We start from the raw sequence: 18,362 nt of genomic DNA, 5'->3' as shown, positions 1-18,362 counted from the left end.
CATTCTCTTTCATGAATTGCAATTTCAGAAATGCAACATCATTTATTAAAAGAGATTCATGCAATGCAAAGCTAGTAAGTGTAATATTGTATTACTTCAGTGATACTCACTGGTTTTGCAGTAGGGATATGCATTCCAGGCCTTCTCGTGAACCTCAAGAGAACCCTTTGGAGCAATCGCACGGACGAAAGATGGAACTTTACTGAAAAAACAAGTACACACTTTATTAGGAATATGTTGTGTACCCAGTTTGTGTTGATGTGTAGTACTACATGTAGTCCGAGTGGAGGATGCTCAGGTCTGTAAATATTGAGCTTGGAATCCGGTTTAGTATGGAAATTAGATCTGGCTACTAAAGGGGGTGCTAGTTTAGACCTCTTTTTCACTACACTGCACGGGATAAACTCCCTTTTGACTTGTTGCCACAGTCAAATCCATATTCTTAAAAAATAATTTAAGTGAACGTTGAAAACCGATTCAAAATTGTGACCTGTTTGTTTGGGGGCAGTTTTTATGCACATGCAGATGCATTATCTGCAATTAACCATGCTGCATTAGTGTGCAACCCGACTGACGACTGGACTAGAAAAACGAGTCAGATTCAAATTTAACGTAGCAGCATTTAAATTCACTTTTAAGGGTCATTTTTTTAATGTGGATATGTAAAGTAGTTCAAGTGTACACACACCAAGTAGGGTAAGTACAATTTTGAATGTGTATTTTTATTATGTCCGAATTTTTATTTTCGTGTTATATTTACATTTTAAACACATTTTTGTCTTTTACTTATAGTGTATTTTTTCTGTTGTTTTAAAATTCTGTTGTGCTACAATTTTTCTAGATGAGTGGAATTCAAAATAGTGATGTCACTGTCATCCATCCATCCATTTCTACTGCTTATTCCCTTCGGGGTCGCGGGGGGCGCTGGAGCCTATCTCAGCTACAATCGGGCAGAAGGCGGGGTACACCCTGGACAAGTCGCCACCTCATCGCAGGGCCAACACAGATAGACAGACAACATTCACACTCACATTCACACACTAGGGCCAATTTAGTGTTGCCAATCAACCTATCCCCAGGTGCATGTCTTTGGAAGTGGGAGGAAGCCGGAGTACCTGGAGGGAACCCACGCAGTCACGGGGAGGACATGCAAACTCCACAATGTCATAACACAGGAATATGGCACCACCTTATGGAATGTTTGCAATAAAAACACAATACATTTGTTATTATATGCAATATTTCAGAATAATTCCCACCAATAGAGCAATATTGGTGTACATTTATATTGTTCTGATCCACGTCTTATTTTATAACTGCTACCAGTGATTGATTACTTGATAGGAAAATAAGAAGTATATGACTGCGTGGGTTCCCTGCGGGTATTCCGGCTTCCTCCCACCTCCAAAGACATGCACCTGGGTATAGGTTGATTGGCAACACTAAATTGGCCCTAGTGTGTGAATGTGAGTGTGAATGTGTTGACCCTGCGATGAGCTGGCGACTTGTCCAAGGTGTACACCGCCTTCTGCCCGAATGCAGCTGAGATAGGCTCCAACAAACCCCCGCGACCCCGAGAGGGACAAGCGGTAGAAAATGAATGGATGGATATGCAAATGTAACCACATTATGTTCCTTAAAGGGGATCTGCACTTTTTTGAGGAATTTTGCCTATCGTTTACAATGATTAAGAAAGACATGACAGCGCATGTATTTTTTTCATGCATTCTATCTCGTAAATAAACTTAAATGAAACTCTGCTTACAGCAGAGCCAATGGGAGGTTCTCTATTCCGCCCATTAAAACCCAATAAAAAAAAACTCCAAAACGAAGTAACCAAGTATTAGTGATATTCTTATTATAAGTTCTAACACAGATAAACTATTAATAGCGGCGTCGTGATCACGAGCTGTGTGCCAATGTTGACATGATCGACTGATCAGCTGCTTCCTCGTTTCCTTCCTCATCAAACTTTATTGTACATCATAAATCATGCATCTCACCTGAAAGTAGAAAGACGAGGACGTATTCCGACAATTTGGTACACTTTAACAGCCAATTTAGAACTGGTAATGGCGAAAACGACACAAAAAGACGCTTTGTTCCATCCCCCTTTTCTTCACCAGGATTATGAGTCATTCTTCATCTAAATGGGAATACCGGTATATGAAAATCCTCGCAGTCTGCATCTCAATGACAGCAGACCTTGTACAGTGCAGACCTTGAACAGTAAGTGATGTTTTATTATGTTTGTTGGCTCTCATTAAGCCTGCAGTGAGTAGTAATCCGTGATGTAGTTGGGGGGCAAAAAGCAAACGTTGTGATCCGTTTTTGAAATTAATGCACCGCATATGCTTAAAATGAGCAAAAATACGTAAATATTAAATATTATAAATGTGGCTGGTACCAAATTACGTATATACTTACATCATGAGATAAAACCTTAATTGAGGTGTTTAGATGTTTTTAGGGCTTTTATAGGCAGAATAGAGCGGCTCCCATAGGCTTCATTATAAGCAGACTTTTGAGCGCACTTATTTACTTTTTAGAATGTATTAAAAAAATTAATCCGTCGTCATGTCTTTCATAATGATAGTGAACAATTGGCAAAATTCCAAAAAAGTGCAGTTCCCTTTTAATGTAAACATGTCTAAAACTAATAAATCATAACCATAACCATAAAAATTAGCCAGTCTTTTGAACACACTCTTTGAAAGGAAGGGCTCCTTTAAGATCTGGCAACTTTTAAAGAGCCATAAATCCCTTCTCACATAAAATGTACATACAGCAATAATTTTGCCTTCATCATTAAACACACTCTAAAATCTTCACAAATTAAAATGGAAGGAAATTAACATATTCAAACACTCAAATAGCATTATGTGGGCTCTTAATAAGGCAGTAAAGTCTAATGTTTTTTTCTGCCAAGAAAGTATATTGTGTTTAGGGATGGGTACCCTTCACATTTGAACTGATACGTTACCGATTCTTGGTACCTGGTAATCAACGGTACCAATTTTCGGTACCAAAGTGTCTTAACTAATTTTATTGTTTTTGATGATAAAATCAAAACTGAGCGGATTAGGATAACTGCTGTCCAGTTGTTACATCTTATTATAATATTTCAGAGTCTCATTTACATGTATGACAAAATGTTGCAATTACAGTTGCAAGTCCAAGACGTAAAATGGCAGTAGTGTGTAGTTTATGGTGTATTGTAAGTAAGATGTAAGTATTGTACTTATACGCACAAGCTGTATGATTGTAACATGGATTTAAGTTGTACATTTCATTAACAAATCTAGAGGTGTTGAAATCGCCATGTAAAATTAGTAGCATGTCAATACCAAAGCCAATGTATATTACCATCAAGCTAACACATTTATGGAAAAGTGTAGCCTTACTTTACTTACGTTGGAGCATTTTTTGAGTCAATTTCTTTGTTAACATTGGAAATTACAACATTACCTAGAGACAGTTTGGCTGAATCCGCTCTCAGTACTGCTGAAGTGATCGCCAAGTGCCAAAGTGCAAAGAGTTTGAGTCGACAAACCAGGCGTGACGTCACGCGCAACCCAGGTACCGTAATGTGGCATCGTTGGATTTTACGTGAATCTGTGCCTCTGAGGACTGCCGGCATTCGCTCGGTGCCAAAAAAAAGTACCGGATTCAGTACCCATCCCTAATTATGTCTATTTACTTATTTATTTAAATAAAACTTGGTAAAATATTTTAGTGTTTGTACAACTACATTTTGAGCACATCTAACAATAACATGATTATAATGATAACTGTGATAATTTTGGTTACAATAACGGTAACATAACATTTTTAAATTGTTACATTGCTGAGCACATGTCAATACTTCATTGAAAAAACTCCTTAAGGTATCAATTTGTATGTTGACGTATGCACGTTATAGTAAGAAGAACAGGATGGAACAAGACTTGGGTTGGTCAACATAGACAAGTTGTCGATAAGAGCAGGATGGACCTGGAGTCACAAAGTGCATACCTCTGTAAGTAGTAGACTTTGTGGGTATACTGTCCCTTCTCTTCCCCTTCTTGATAGGGCTCATTGACCACCACTTCAACGCCCTCTCCTCCACCAGTCTCACTCTTGCTGGCCTCTGCAACTGAATACAGTTGGCCCACTTTGTACTGCAAGGACAAGAGAAGTTTTTTTGCACATGATTTCAGAGCTAAGGCGATTGACCTGTCTCCAAATTCCTACATTTTTAATCCTATCAAGCATTTTAGGGGAAAAAAATAAAATCATGCATGGAGCCTAAAATCAACTTAAAATGTCAGCAGGTGGGTAAATCTGGCGCAGAGGTTGTTCTTCTTTGAGATACAGTACATTTCTGAGCAGGATAGAAAGCTTCTTTGTAAATGTCTTTCACGTGGCCAGAAATACTGATTAGAACCAATGAATTGATTAGCTGATGGCAAGCACACCTAGTCTGCGTCTATCAGATTTGCTGTTGAGTCAGTCTCTCAGTCATAGACAGGAGTTTTTACCTCCTAAAAAACATTGCCAAAGTTAAAGGAATAGTGTCTAAAGCAAACTTGGAGAGACTAATCCATGCATTTGTCACCGGCATGCTGGACTAACTGCATTGGTCTTCTCATTGCCCTCTCTAAATGAGCTGTGAAGCAGCTGTCGTACATCCAAAATGCTGCTGCTCGAGTCCTAACTAGAACCAGGAAATATGACCATACTGTATATCAGTCCGGGTGTTGGCTTTGAATTTTAAAACAGCTCTGCTTGTGCACAAGTATTTTCATGGTCTTGTGCCAAAGTACATCTCTGACATGTTAGAACCGTATAAATGTTAAAAATGATAAATGGGTTGTACTTGTATAGCGCTTTTCTACCTTTTTAAGGAACTCAAAGCGCTTTGACACTATTTCCACATTCACCCATTCACACACACACATTCACACACTGATAGCGTATAAACCATTTTGGGCTCCGAGAACCTCATGGAGTGGTCACCTGGTGGGGGCCACAGTCAAAACTTAACATGGTGAGGCTGCATTTCAGTTGTATGCACTTAAAATCTGGAACAGTCTTCCAGTAAATGTCAGACAGGCCTCAGCGTGGTTCATAAACTTATTTTTTAACAAGTACCACCTTACAAAACACCTGGCACTCCAAGCACCGCCATAATGACCAACATTAAAATAGAAAAATGTTATATTGTTGGCCACTGTAACATTACAGACAATATGAAGAGTAACACTGTGTTTGAATATAGGAAAATAAAACAATATAATTAATTAATTAAATATTTGGCGCACCACTAGATGGAGCCCGCGTACCAATAGTGGTACACATACCACAGTTTGAGAATTACTGATCAAAGGTATGGTTCATTTGCTTCAGACATGCTTAACAAGTTACATTTAAAGTCATCACACAGTTACATTTACACAGTTTAAAAAATCTGAAAAACAGTAGGAATAAGCAAGTTTTTTACTCTTATTGCTTCTCCAAGAAGGAAATGTGTTGAAGAAAATAGCTATCAATAAGCAAATATGAGTTCACAAAATGACACTAAATAGCTTGTGCATTGTTAAAGATGTTAAAATAACATTACAAATCTGAATAAGGTCAATACAATTAATAAAATAGGAATACACTGTTGATAAGAAATGGAAAATACTAAAGCTGGAATATGTGGGGATATTAATTAAAGACAAGTAAGCAAAAATACATCAATACTGGAGAGTTTATATAATTCACGAGTAAGTTCTGGATATAGACTAAGTTATAATTGATGATTTGTGTTCAAGGTGTTGTCTTTTATTGTTGGATTTGGCGTAATGTATGTTATTATTGTAGAGTGGTTATAGTCAATTGTTTAGGACTTTGAACTGCATTAACTATTTGTGAGTTGTGTCTTTTAGTTCCTTGTAGTCAAATTGATGTCATCTTCAGTATGCGTCCAGTTCCTTATTGACTACGTTTCCATGCACTAACTTATACTATAATAATGTGGCTCAAAATAAGCATTCTACACCCCATGGAAACAGCTTAATCTAATCATGTTTGCTTTTTGAAAAGTTGGACTAACACACCTAGATTATGTGATTCAAAACCAAATCCCTCGTGTTGTTTGTGTGCACAAGTCTCAACGTGCATGATGTAACCCGAAAGCGGATGTCATTCAATCAAAACGTAGGCAACTACTAGAAATAAACGGAACTGCACTTTTTTTTTTTTTTGCCTATCGTTCACAATCATTATGAGAGACAAGAACACACACGTCTTCTTTTTTGGAGGAATTTTAAAGATGATAAAAAACACTTTCAAGATGCGGCTAATGGGAGCCACTGTTGTAGCCTTAAAAGCCCTCTACAACTATTTCAAAACACTTCATCAAAGTTGTATACATACAGTGCAAGTATATATATATATATATATATATATATATATATATATATATATATATATATATATATATATATATTAGGGCTGCAACTAACGATTAATTTGATAATCGATTAATCTGTCGATTATTACTTTGATTGATCGATTAATACTCGGATAAAAGAGACGAACTACATTTCTATCCTATCCAGTATTTTATTGGAAAAAAACAGCATACTGGCACCATACTTATTTTGATTATTGTTTCTCAGCTGTTTGTAAATGTTGCACTTTATAAATAAAGGTTTATTAAAAAAAAAAAAAAAAAAAAAAAAATGTTTTTAAATAAAAATTAAAAAAACTCTGCGCATGCGCATTGCATAGATCCAACGAATCGATGACTAAATTAATCGGCAACTATTTTCATAATCGATTTTAATCGATTTAATCGATTAGTTGTTGCAGCCCTAATATATATATATATATATATATATTTATATATATATATATATATGTAATGTAGTAACAGACAAGTTCATATCAATATGCAATATGTTCAAAATGTACCATATTTTGTTCATTTAATCAGTACCGGGACTTCTTTCTTTGGCACATTTATTTCCGTTTTCATAGCAGCGCGCATCCGACTTGCAGCGTCTACTGTGTGTTCTTACTTCCGCAAACAAAAACGCGAGTGTGTTGTAATCATGGCAGACTTGGTAACAGACAACAAAGACAACTATTTTTGGACAAATAAGGATTTACAACCTTATCTTTTTGAATCTGAGTATACAAACGGAGGATGAACTTATAGATAGCTTATAGAAGCCAGCACGAAGAAGAGGTTAAAACAGTGGTGCAGACAGAAGCCCAGAGAGTGAGTTCGGTGCGATTTGGTCTCGCTGCAAGTCTGGAACTTTGGAGCCAAGTTATGCCGGATTTTTGAGGGCCCAAATCAACAGGAAACGCCCCGGGCCAGCTTGACCAAACACACAACTGTCCATCGAGTAAGTCACTATACTATTGATTAGAGATGTCCGATAATATCTGGCTGCCGATATTATCGGCCGATAAATGCTTTAAAATGTAATATCGGAAATTATCGGTATCGGTTTCAAAAAGTAAAATTCATGACTTTTTAAAACGCCGCTGTACGGAGTGGTACACGGACGTAGGGAGAAGTTCAAAGCGGCAATAATCCTTAAAGGCACTGCCTTTGCGTGCCGGCCCAATCACATAATACCTACGGCTTTTCACACACACAATTGAATGCAATGCATACTTGGTCAACAGCCATACAGATCACACTGAGGGTAGCCGTATAAACAACTTTAACACTGTTACAAATATGCGCCACACTGTGAACCCACACCAAACAAGAATGACAAACACATTTCGGGAGAACATCAGCACCGTAACACAACATAAACACAACAGAACAAATACCCAGTACCCCTTGCAGCACTAACTCTTACGGGACGCTACAATATACACCCCCAGCTACCCCACCCTCACCCCCCAACCCCGCCCACCTCAACCTCCTCATGCTCTATCAGGGAGAGCATGTCCCAAATTCCAAGCCGCTGTTTTGACGCATGTTAAAAAAATAATGCACTTTGTGACTTCAATAATAAATATGGCAGTGCCATGTTGGCATTTTTTTCCATAACTTCAGTTGATTTATTTTGGAAAACCTTGTTACATTGTTTAATGCATCCAGCGGGGCATCACAACAAAATTAGGCATAATAATGTGTTAATTCCACGACTGTATATATTGGTATCGGTTAATATCGGAATCGGTAATTAAGAGTTGGACAATATCGGAATATCGGATATCGGCAAAAAAGCCATTATCAGACATCTCTACTATTGATCAGGGTACACGGAGCACATCACCTTACACTACAGTACAATACACTGTCAAGCAAGCTGTGTACAAACAAAACATGAAATGTGGGCTAATACTTTACAGATACCGTAATATGATTGTTCATGTTTTTCAGTCAGGTTATTGTTCTATCGCAGGGGTGGGCAATTAATTTTTACCGGGGGCCGCATGAGCAACCCGAGCACTGCTGGAGGGCCACATCGACAATATTTCAATTAAATTTTGCTCAATATTTTTTTTGATATATACCGTAAGATAAATAATAATAATAATAATAATTAATAATAATAGTAATACTTCAACATAGTGTGTGTAACAGCATTCCATGACTAATATAAATAAATTAACATTAATAATAAATGACAGTAAAATAAGCACACGTATGACTGAGGAGTCATAGTGTAACTTTGTGTGGTGTTTGAGTTGTCCGACTTTTTGTGTGGCCATAAACGCACCAGTGGTTTAGTGCTATGCGTGTTGGTGACAGATGACAAGTTGGTTTTGGCCTGGTTTGTACGGCAGAAAATTACTAGTTTTTCGAGATAGAAGTGTTTTACTCATGTTTTTGGTGTGGTTATGTCCGAATATAAACAGTTTTGCTCAATAAAGTGATCGATATAATTCCTGTCCTCGAAGCATCTTGATAGACGTTACAATAATTGAACGGTGTTCAATTGAACGGTGTTGACGAACACCGTTAGGGCCGCTTGTTGTCACTGTCACTCAGAGTTGCATTGCAAAATTACATAGAATAAATATGTTTATTTTGTTTAGAATTCAGATGGGATTTGATTTGGTGCGCGGCATATACTTGCTGCGCGCAGCAGACGCTTGAGCAGTGCGCAATTGCGCAGGCACGCACCTTCGAGGGAACGTTGCTTTGCAGTCCATGTCTTGTTGGAAACACGCCATTTTTCATCAACTTTTCTCTTTTTAGCGTCTCGGGTGTAAACTGTGCATCACTTGTCGCTGCATGTGCACCTTCACTCGCAGGTTACACACGGACACACGCCCATAAATAATACTTTTCAAAATAAAAGCAGCACAGTTGTATTGCGCGCACGACAGATGTTTTTTCAACTATATTTTGTAATTAATGATTGCAGCTGTTCACATTCACTCACAATTACGCACACGCATACGTTCACACGGAAGTAATACAAATAACGATTTTGAAAACAAAAGCAGCGCCGTTGTATTGCACACTCGACATAGATACTTTTTAAAATTTATTTTGTAATTTATAATTGGGCTCACGCGGGCCGGACAGGGACGCACAAAGGGCCGGATGCGGCCCGCGGGCCGCAGAATGCCCAGGTCTGTTCTATCGCATTGTGTTGTGCATTACAAACTGAAACGCGTTTCATGCTGACGTAGAAGCTGGCTTATCTGATTTTTAGATGTATTTTCAAAGTTATTTAGAGATTGATCCCATTAGCTGCATTGCTGGCCACCTAGAACGTGCCAATTATTACAAATTTAAATGCAAAATGTCTATCATAAGGATTGTGAACGATAGGCAAAATTCCCAAAAAGTGTAGTTCTCCTTTAAAAATTTACCAATGTCAAGTAAGTGTTGCTTTCGACGATCCACAGCTCTTCCTCTGCTACCCCTGAAGTTCTAACACTCAGCAAGTCTGGATGAAATGTTGCAGAAATAGATACACTTGGTCAGACCTACACAATCCTTTAGAAACCTAATTGCCTAAGTTACAACCCAGAAGCTATACATTTTGATTAACATGAGCTGGCATGTGTTACATTGAGTATGTGGAAAATGTAATGACAAGTTGGTGAGAACAACTGGGAAATTTTGTCTTTATCTCAAACAAACTTGAATTTAGGAGAACTATCCATGCAACTGTGAGCTGGGACATCGGAATGTGACTCGCCGTGTATAACTGGTGTGTTTCCTTTTAGGACTAAAAGGACGTGATACAAGTCTTTGTGATATTTCAGGGACTCAAGTGAACGAGCAACTGCAAACAAAAAACAGGCCAAACTTGAAAGAATACAGGTATGTTAGGGCAGGATGCGCACTATGTCCTTTATATGTTCTTTGTACAGTGAGATTGACTTAGGTGTTCATTTAGGTGGAAGTTCTAATTTATATGAACAAATCTGGTGTATGAGCAGTGGTAAGCAAACATTTTGACTCGCCAGGCCACAGTGAATTCTAAAATGTATTTCAGTTGAGGTTTTTTTAAATAACAGTCCAGTGCAAGACAAAAGTAAAGATAGGAAAAGACAAAGCAAGATAAGGCTGCAGCTAACGATTATTTTTCTATCGATTAATCTATAGATTATTTTTTCGATTAATCGGTTAATCTATATATTATTTTTTTCGATTAATCTATAGATTATTTTTCCTTTTACCGATTATTTTTTTTATTCAAACTGAAGATGAAAAAATAAATGTAGGCCCGTTTTTTCAAAAGGCATGGCTTTTATTTACAAAAAAAAGAAGTATGGCCACTCAGTCAACATTGACAACAACATGACTAAATATTCTGTAACAATGTAAACATTTAAAACTTTTAACATTTAACAAAATTAAAAGTAGCTTATTTGCTTTTTAATGTGCAAATATAAAAGTCAACATCCAGTGCAAATCTTAATATTCTGCAATAGTATAAGCATTTCAAAAGTAAAAGTATTGCTTATTTTGCTTTAAAATGTGCAAAAATAAAGATAAACATCCAATACAAAAAAGTGCAAAATGAAATATTCTGTAACAACAGTGTAAACATTTCAACAAAAGTGAAAGTATTGCTTATTTGCTAAAATGTGCAAAAATAAAGATAAACATCCAATACAAAAAAGTGCCAATCTAAATATTCTGGAGCACTGTAAACATTAAGTATTGCTTTTAAAATGTGCAAAATAAACATCCAGTCCAACACAGTACACAATAACCAATTATACTCATTCCAGTGAGTGACTAACAGTTGTAATGAAGAAAGGTTAGCATGTGTACATGCTCTGCTTCTTTTCTTGTTTACAATATTCCCAGCAGCTGAAAATAGGCGCTCAGAAGGGGTCGATGTGGCTGGAACTGAGAGGTAATTAGCCTTCACCTCAAGCCAGGACTGCGAGTGAGCTGAGCTGCAGTTTATATTTCTAGAATGTCAACGGGCTCATAGTGATGTTACTAGTAGTTGACTGGGAGGTGTTTATTATCATTTGGGGAGAGTCCGCTGCCTGATGCTCACCTGCTAAACACCTATCTGCTCCACGCTGAAGCGCTGACTACATGCGCTCTGAATACACACTGCTGATTGGCTGATAATGCTTCGTGTGTACCAATCAGATGGTTGTGTGGGTGGGACAATGCTGCGTGTGTACCAATCAGATGGTTGTGTGGGTGGGACAATGCTGCGTGCTGAGACAGAGGCAGAGGAGCGAAGCAGCTTTTTAAGACTTTAGCAGCTAAAGTTAGCTTTAGCTTAGAAACTCGTTCGGTACACCCCCGTACCGAACCGAAAGCCCCGTACCGAAACGGTTCAATACAAAACACGTACCGTTACACCCCTAGCAGATACAAATGACACATTCATGTTTTTTTGTAATGATGACAACGTATGCTCGCGCGGACGATTGACTAGTTGATGGTTTTCTTTTCAAATGTTCGTTCATAGCCGTTGTGCTGCTATGATAGGCCATTTCCGCTCGACACAGTGTGCATACAACAACATTATTAGGCCGTTTATTGAAATACTCCCACAATTTTGACCACTTTTGGCATGCTTTTCCCCCCTCGCTCGCATCGTCTGCTTTGATCGTCTGCTTTGCGCTTCGCCATGACGGTAGTGTGACGTAAACATGCGACGCGTCGACGCACAAAAACGGCGTCGACGTATTTACGTAACCGATGACGTCGACTACGTCGACGCGTTGTTTCAGCCTTAAAGCAAGATCAACAACAATAAAGAGCCTAAATTGATTAATCTGCTTTGGAACTGTATTAGACGTTTTGGATTGTTTGTTAGCTGTCTGCCTGTGTGTGTAGTTAGTATGTTCCAATAGCAGGAGAAGTGCACTTTTTGGAGAGCTGTATTATTTTCAGTTTTGTGCCCAAGGGACTGATTTTATTTAACACTATGTTATTATTTATACACCTATAGTGATCACAGAGACATTTTGTTTTTGTGTTACTGTATATATTTGTTTTTCTGAAAAATCCCAATTAATATACTTTGGGTAACAACAGTCAATATTTATTTATTTTCTTTTTTTAGGGGGGTAACAGTCAATATTTATTAATTTCTTTATTTTATTTTATTTTTTTCTTATAAAATAAAAGTGAGCTTTTGTTAAACCAAATAATGAGTTTTTTTCCATATACAACAACCTATCTGGATTCGATAAGAGAATCGATAAGGAATCGGTTTGATAAGCGGATTCGATAATGGGCTCGAACTCGATAATTTCTTATCAAACATCATCCCTACTTCTAAGTACCGTAATTTCCGGACTATAAGCCGCTACTTTTTCCCCCCGTTCTGGTCCCTGCGGCTTATATAAGGGTGCGGCTTATTTACGGCCTGTTCTTCTCCGACACCGACAAAGAGGATTTCGGTGGTTTTAGTACGCAGGAGGAAGACGATGACACAATGATTAAAGACTGACTTTTCATATACCGGTAGGCTGGTTATTTTTATAACGTATAGGCGAGCACTTTGTATTACTTTGCACCGTTGTATTATTTGTACTTTGCACGAATGCTGTTCGCCATGTCAAAGATTTGAAAGTTTGATTAAATGATTGAAAGATTTATTGTTAATAAATGGGACGCTTTGCGTTCCCCAAACAGTCATCTCTGTCCCGACAATCCCCTCCGTGGTAGCAGGAACCCCTATATACTAAAGTAATTACACATCAAAACCCTGCGGCTTATAGTCGGGTGCGGCTTATATATGGAGCAATCTGTATTTTCCCCTAAATTTAGCTGGTGCGGCTTATAGTCAGGTGCGGCTTATAGTCCAGAAATTACGGTATGTTTAATGTGTACGACTGTGTACGTCACAAGTGATGCATTGTTTACAACATGTATCCAATATTAGTAGGTCTCAGTCCTGGGGTATTGGTGGCAATTTCAAGAATTTTCTTCAACATTTTGTCAACCAAATTATTTGGCGTAGAAGATCAAGAAGGAACACGGCAGTTTTGCAGCTTGTGGGACATCTTCTTTGACATCGGCAACAAGAAACAAGTTCCTGGGACATTGACTACATTTACACATTTACACCAGAATTTTTTGAAATCCGATTTTTTCCATCTGACTGTTTAGATTACAAGCAACATGTGATCTTCATCAGACTCAAGTATAAACGCGCACAGGTCTCAATCTGGCCTCAATGTGGCCGCCACGTCGCTTGCATGCGCAGTTCGATAAAGTTAAAACAAAGGAATTTGACAGGATTCTGTAAATGAACAAATAAGTCACTACTACTACTACAAAATGAAATACAGTAAGTCGCCACACCTTAAAAATAAGTTGTTGGGGTTTTTTTTAAGACATTTGAGGAATATAATGTATGAATGGGTAAATAGTACTGTATAGTGTAATATATTTGGGAAGGTTATAAAATGTGTGTGGCAGTTAAGTGGAGGAAACACATGCATTAGCATGGATCTAAGTTAGTTTTTTTTGTCATCTCGCCTACGTAAACAACTTCCGCAATGTACAAAACATCGTGAGTCAGGTTACTTTATAATAGCCTATTATTTGCGCAGTATTGACTAGTGATGTACCGAAAATCCGGCCGCCGAAAAAATACTGGGACTCCGTCTTTCCTCGCGCACAAGAATGACGTCCATCCACCATCCATCCATTTTCTACCGCATGTCCTTCTCTGAGTCGTGGGGGTGACTAGAGCCTATCCCAGCTGAATTTGGGTGGAACGTGGGTACACCCTGGACAAGTCACCAACTCATCGCAGGGCCAATACAGATAGACAGACAACATTCACACTCACATTCACACACTCGGGCCAATTTAGTGTTGCCAATCAACCTATCCCCTGGTGCATGTCTTTAAAGGTGGGAGGAAGCCGGAGTACCCGGAGGGAACCCACATAGTCACGGAAAGAACATGCAAACTCCCCACAGAAAGACCCAGAACCCGGGGATCGAACCCAGGACCTTCTTATTGTGAGGCACATATGCACTAACCCCTGTATCGCCGTACTGCCCTCCAAAGATGACATAAGAGTCGCAATTAAGTCACATTCAGTTCGCATTTTCGTTTAGATTGAATTCACATTTGAAAAGATCAGATTCTAATCAGGTTTGTACTAACTCCTGATATGGCCCAAATCTGATGCGAAAAGACCAGATTTGAAGCGCTTTGTAGCCTTTAAACTAGCAAAAAATATCCGATCTGTGTCACTTGAGGGTAAAAAAAAATCTGACTTGGTGCGTTGTGTAAACGGGGCCAATGACGTGAGTTCTAAAACATCTTCTTTTCACCTGTTTTCTGCTCATTCATTTACAATTTGCTGTCGCGACCATCTATTTTAGCGAAGAATTATGATACTTATTGCTTTTTGTTGACATATGGGTCAGATGAATGCTATTCATATCAGATGTATATCCACATACAAAAATGGCCTGGGTGGCACTTGAAAATTTGAATTTTACTGCTATACAGTATGTCACATATAGGCAATAAAAGTGGAATTGACCTGCAGTGTAAACATAGCCTTCGAGTAGTTCAAAAATGGGATTGCATATCGTGTCCGAGCTTCGGTGTTGAAGGATTTTAATTAAATTAATTTTGAAAAGTTGGGTGGATCCGAGGGCCATAGTTTGCCCATGACTAAGGCCCCATTTACACTGCACACCAAATCTGATTTTTTTTGCCCTCAAGTGACACAGATCAGATTTTTTTTGCCAGTCTGAACGCTCCAAAGTGCTTCAAATCTGATCTTTTGGCATCCGATTCAGGCCACATCAGGAGGTTGGAATCTGATCTTTTTAATTGTGACTTTAGTCTAAACGCAATGCGACCTCAATGTGACATTTTCGTCAGCTTTTGGCTAGCTACGTCATTTGTGTGCGCGGGAAAGACGCAGTTGCCAGTGGAAATGGATATTTAATAACAACATCCGGTTTCTGTGAGCAAAGTCTATTTGAGACGAATGAATTTTCGGTGAATCACTTGTCAATAGTGCGCAAATAATAGGCTACATGTAATATATGAATATATATTTTGATTCCGAAGATATAGCGATTGTTGAAAGACCGGAACTGACGCTGTGGCGCATTTGCTTACATGCGAGTTGAAAAATATAGCATAATTTTATTTGCAGTGTAAACAGTCAGCTGGAAAAGTTCAGATGTTAAAAAAAATCTGATTTGAGCCACGTTGGCCTGCAATGTTAACGTAGACTAGAAGGATGTCTCATCTCACTTATTTGTAGCTAATGTGGTTCTAATGCCAGTGTTTGCAGAGTCAGTTTCGGAGGGACTGTACCGGTAAATCAATTTAACAACAATAATTAACAAACATGGTCAATACAGGATCAGAAGTGATTTCCTTGAGCTCAGTCAGTTATTTAGATTTGCCCAAACTCAACTAGAGCAGTCACATCACATTTATCGTCTGCCTGAGACAACATCTTTTGCTCTGTGTTCTGGAAACATCTGCAAACATTGCGTGCAATCTCCATGTTCTCTAGGCCCAACCTGTCCCCAAATTGTCATTAATTATAAAAAGACCAACTGTAACAACACCTTGTCCTTGTGCACACCTTAAAACTTACACGCCCAAAACAAAACCTTAAAGTCAACACTTGCTGCCTTCGGCCCTGAATAGATCCATTTAGTGCAAAGAAAAGCACTAGCTTCAATAACAATGGAGCTAATGAGCGTCACAATGTCCAAATGACTACTTGTTGACGAAGTAAGTGCGTAGACAAGTCCTTACCTCTTCTACTGAAACAGGCAGGACGATTCGGCTGGGAGAGAAACAAAAACAAAGAGGTGTTACAAGACACGTGAAGACAGGTCAGAAATTCAGACACACCTAACAAAATATAAAAAACATTTTGAGAACACGAAATAATTAAATAAATGGCATTACTAAGGAGACAATGTCTTAAATGAAATGGTGCAAAGAATCTAAAACTTCCATGGTCAATGTCAATTTTCAAAAGTGTATTTTTATATTTTTACTTGACGTATTCTAAGGAATAAACCATTCTTTTTTCATATTTTGTGTCAGTCTTGCTTTTAGGAGCGACAATTACAACACAACAGCCTTTTCTCCCAAAAAAAACAACAACAAAAAATCCAAATGTTGTAACCCCACATATTTCATTTTGACAGACCAACATTAGACCACGGTGTTATTCTTTAGAAATTTCCTTTCAAAGGAGTGTCCAGACTTCTACCACTGAGGGTTGTATCCAGACAAATTAAGAAATGTTGGGCAACATTGATACATTTTGTTCATTAAACAACAACGCAATAGCGCCAATTCACGCAAATTTTAACCAATCCCTGTGAATTATACGCAGCCTCGCAACTTTGTCCAAGGCAAAGTTTCTCACAGATTTTGGTCAATCAGTGTCATTTTCACCAATGGAATTAGTCTGTAAGCGGCACTCAAATGTGCAAGTTAACGGTCTAATCCAAACTTATGTTGGTTTCTTGTGTAGACGTAGCAGAAACAGCAGTGTGTAACAATATATCAACTCTTTAATGCTCAAACGGCACAACTGTTGTCCTACTGTCATTCAGACCTACTTCCTTCTATTGCGCTAAGCATTCTGGGTAATGTAGTATGTAACATTTACTTCCTAGTTTACATGAATGTATATATTCATTTAAATCCAGGCTAAGGCATTTAATAACATATTTTCAATAGCAATGCTGACCTAACAAAGAGGCAGCATTTACATGATATGTTGACATGTAAAGATAATCTCTCATTATGTCTCATTTACCAACAAACATTACCACGATTGATCGGTCTTAACTGTTCACCGTGCGGGGGTGAATGTGTTGGAACATAAAAGAATGTTTAGAATGGACAACGCTTTTCAAGCATAAAACGTACACAGAAAATGTCTACGTGTGGACGACAGAGTAGACAGCAGACAATAAAGAAGCTTTGGGTGGTGTTTCTTTCCGTAATTATCATTATTCATTACTAATATTAGCTATAATTATTTAAAACAGTACAGTAATTTGGCACTGACCTCTGAGTATGTGCTATACTGCCATCTAGTGTCTACTTTTAAGTCTGTGTTGTATAAAACGAGGAAAACATCAATATAGTATATGATTATTAATTTTGTTGCAATCCTGTGCTTTTTTTAGGTTTAAGTAAGAGAGAACATTGATAGCAAATTCATAAAATCACAAGATTATTCAATATAATTAAAAAAAAAACAAGAATAAACACATTGCAGCTTTTGCTGCAACTTTCTGAAAAAGTTGTCGCACATTCAGGTATTTTAGGGCAAACTATCACAAAAAAACCTGTGGCATCCTTGAGGAAATGATTAAATATGCTAAAATCAAACCAATGTAGTGCAATATATGCTAAGCTACCCAAACAAAAACAACATCTTAGCTTTGTGTATTGTTAAGCAAATTATATGTGGACGGCAGTTTTTGTTTTTTGCTAATTGTCACTGTCCTGTGTTTTACTTTAAATAAAGGTAAAACCAATCTAGGATCTTAACATTTCAAGTAAAAAGTGGCAATACTGGCCCGGTGTTTACTTGATACCAAAATTGGCCGTATGGAAGCTAAAACATGGGGAAATTGTACCGGAACTTAAAACCAAGAAGAAATGTAACCTATGACCCATTTTCTCTAAGGAAAAATGCAGACACCAGTAAGAATAAACAGAAACGTTGACAACTCGGTGTCGTCACAGCAGAGCGCTGCAGTGATTTCAGACAACATTTCAAAATACAACAACTGACATCTAGTGAGTCCTTAAAAGATACAAGCTCATTCTTATTTGTATGAAAGTTGCAGTAATCACGATCCTGCTTCCATGTCATTTGAAGACATTTATCTACTGATGTGGAATCAGCAAAAAGAAATTCCCACCCTTAGCGGGACCTCAAGAAGAGGAA

The 18,362-nt window shown here is 38.0% G+C and overlaps 1 protein-coding gene across 1 annotated transcript in view; it reads right to left on the bottom strand.

Moving 5' to 3' along the window:
• Positions 1–72: 72 nt before the first annotated feature.
• Positions 73–18,362, bottom strand: part of LOC133663870 (phosphatidylinositol transfer protein alpha isoform-like) — a 21,387-nt gene continuing 3,097 nt past the window's right edge. The window contains exons 2-4 of the mRNA XM_062068584.1: positions 16,196–16,226; positions 4,015–4,160; positions 73–202 (exon numbers count right to left, since the gene is read on the bottom strand). Coding sequence (XP_061924568.1) covers positions 97–202; positions 4,015–4,160; positions 16,196–16,226 — 283 coding nt within the window. The 3' untranslated portion in view covers positions 73–96. The remainder of the gene's footprint in view (positions 203–4,014; positions 4,161–16,195; positions 16,227–18,362) is intronic.

This window comes from Entelurus aequoreus, linkage group LG13, assembly GCF_033978785.1.
Source record: "Entelurus aequoreus isolate RoL-2023_Sb linkage group LG13, RoL_Eaeq_v1.1, whole genome shotgun sequence".
Lineage (NCBI taxonomy): Eukaryota > Metazoa > Chordata > Actinopteri > Syngnathiformes > Syngnathidae > Entelurus > Entelurus aequoreus.
Note: the sequence above shows the minus strand (reverse complement) of the source record. Positions and strands in the feature narration are given on the sequence as shown.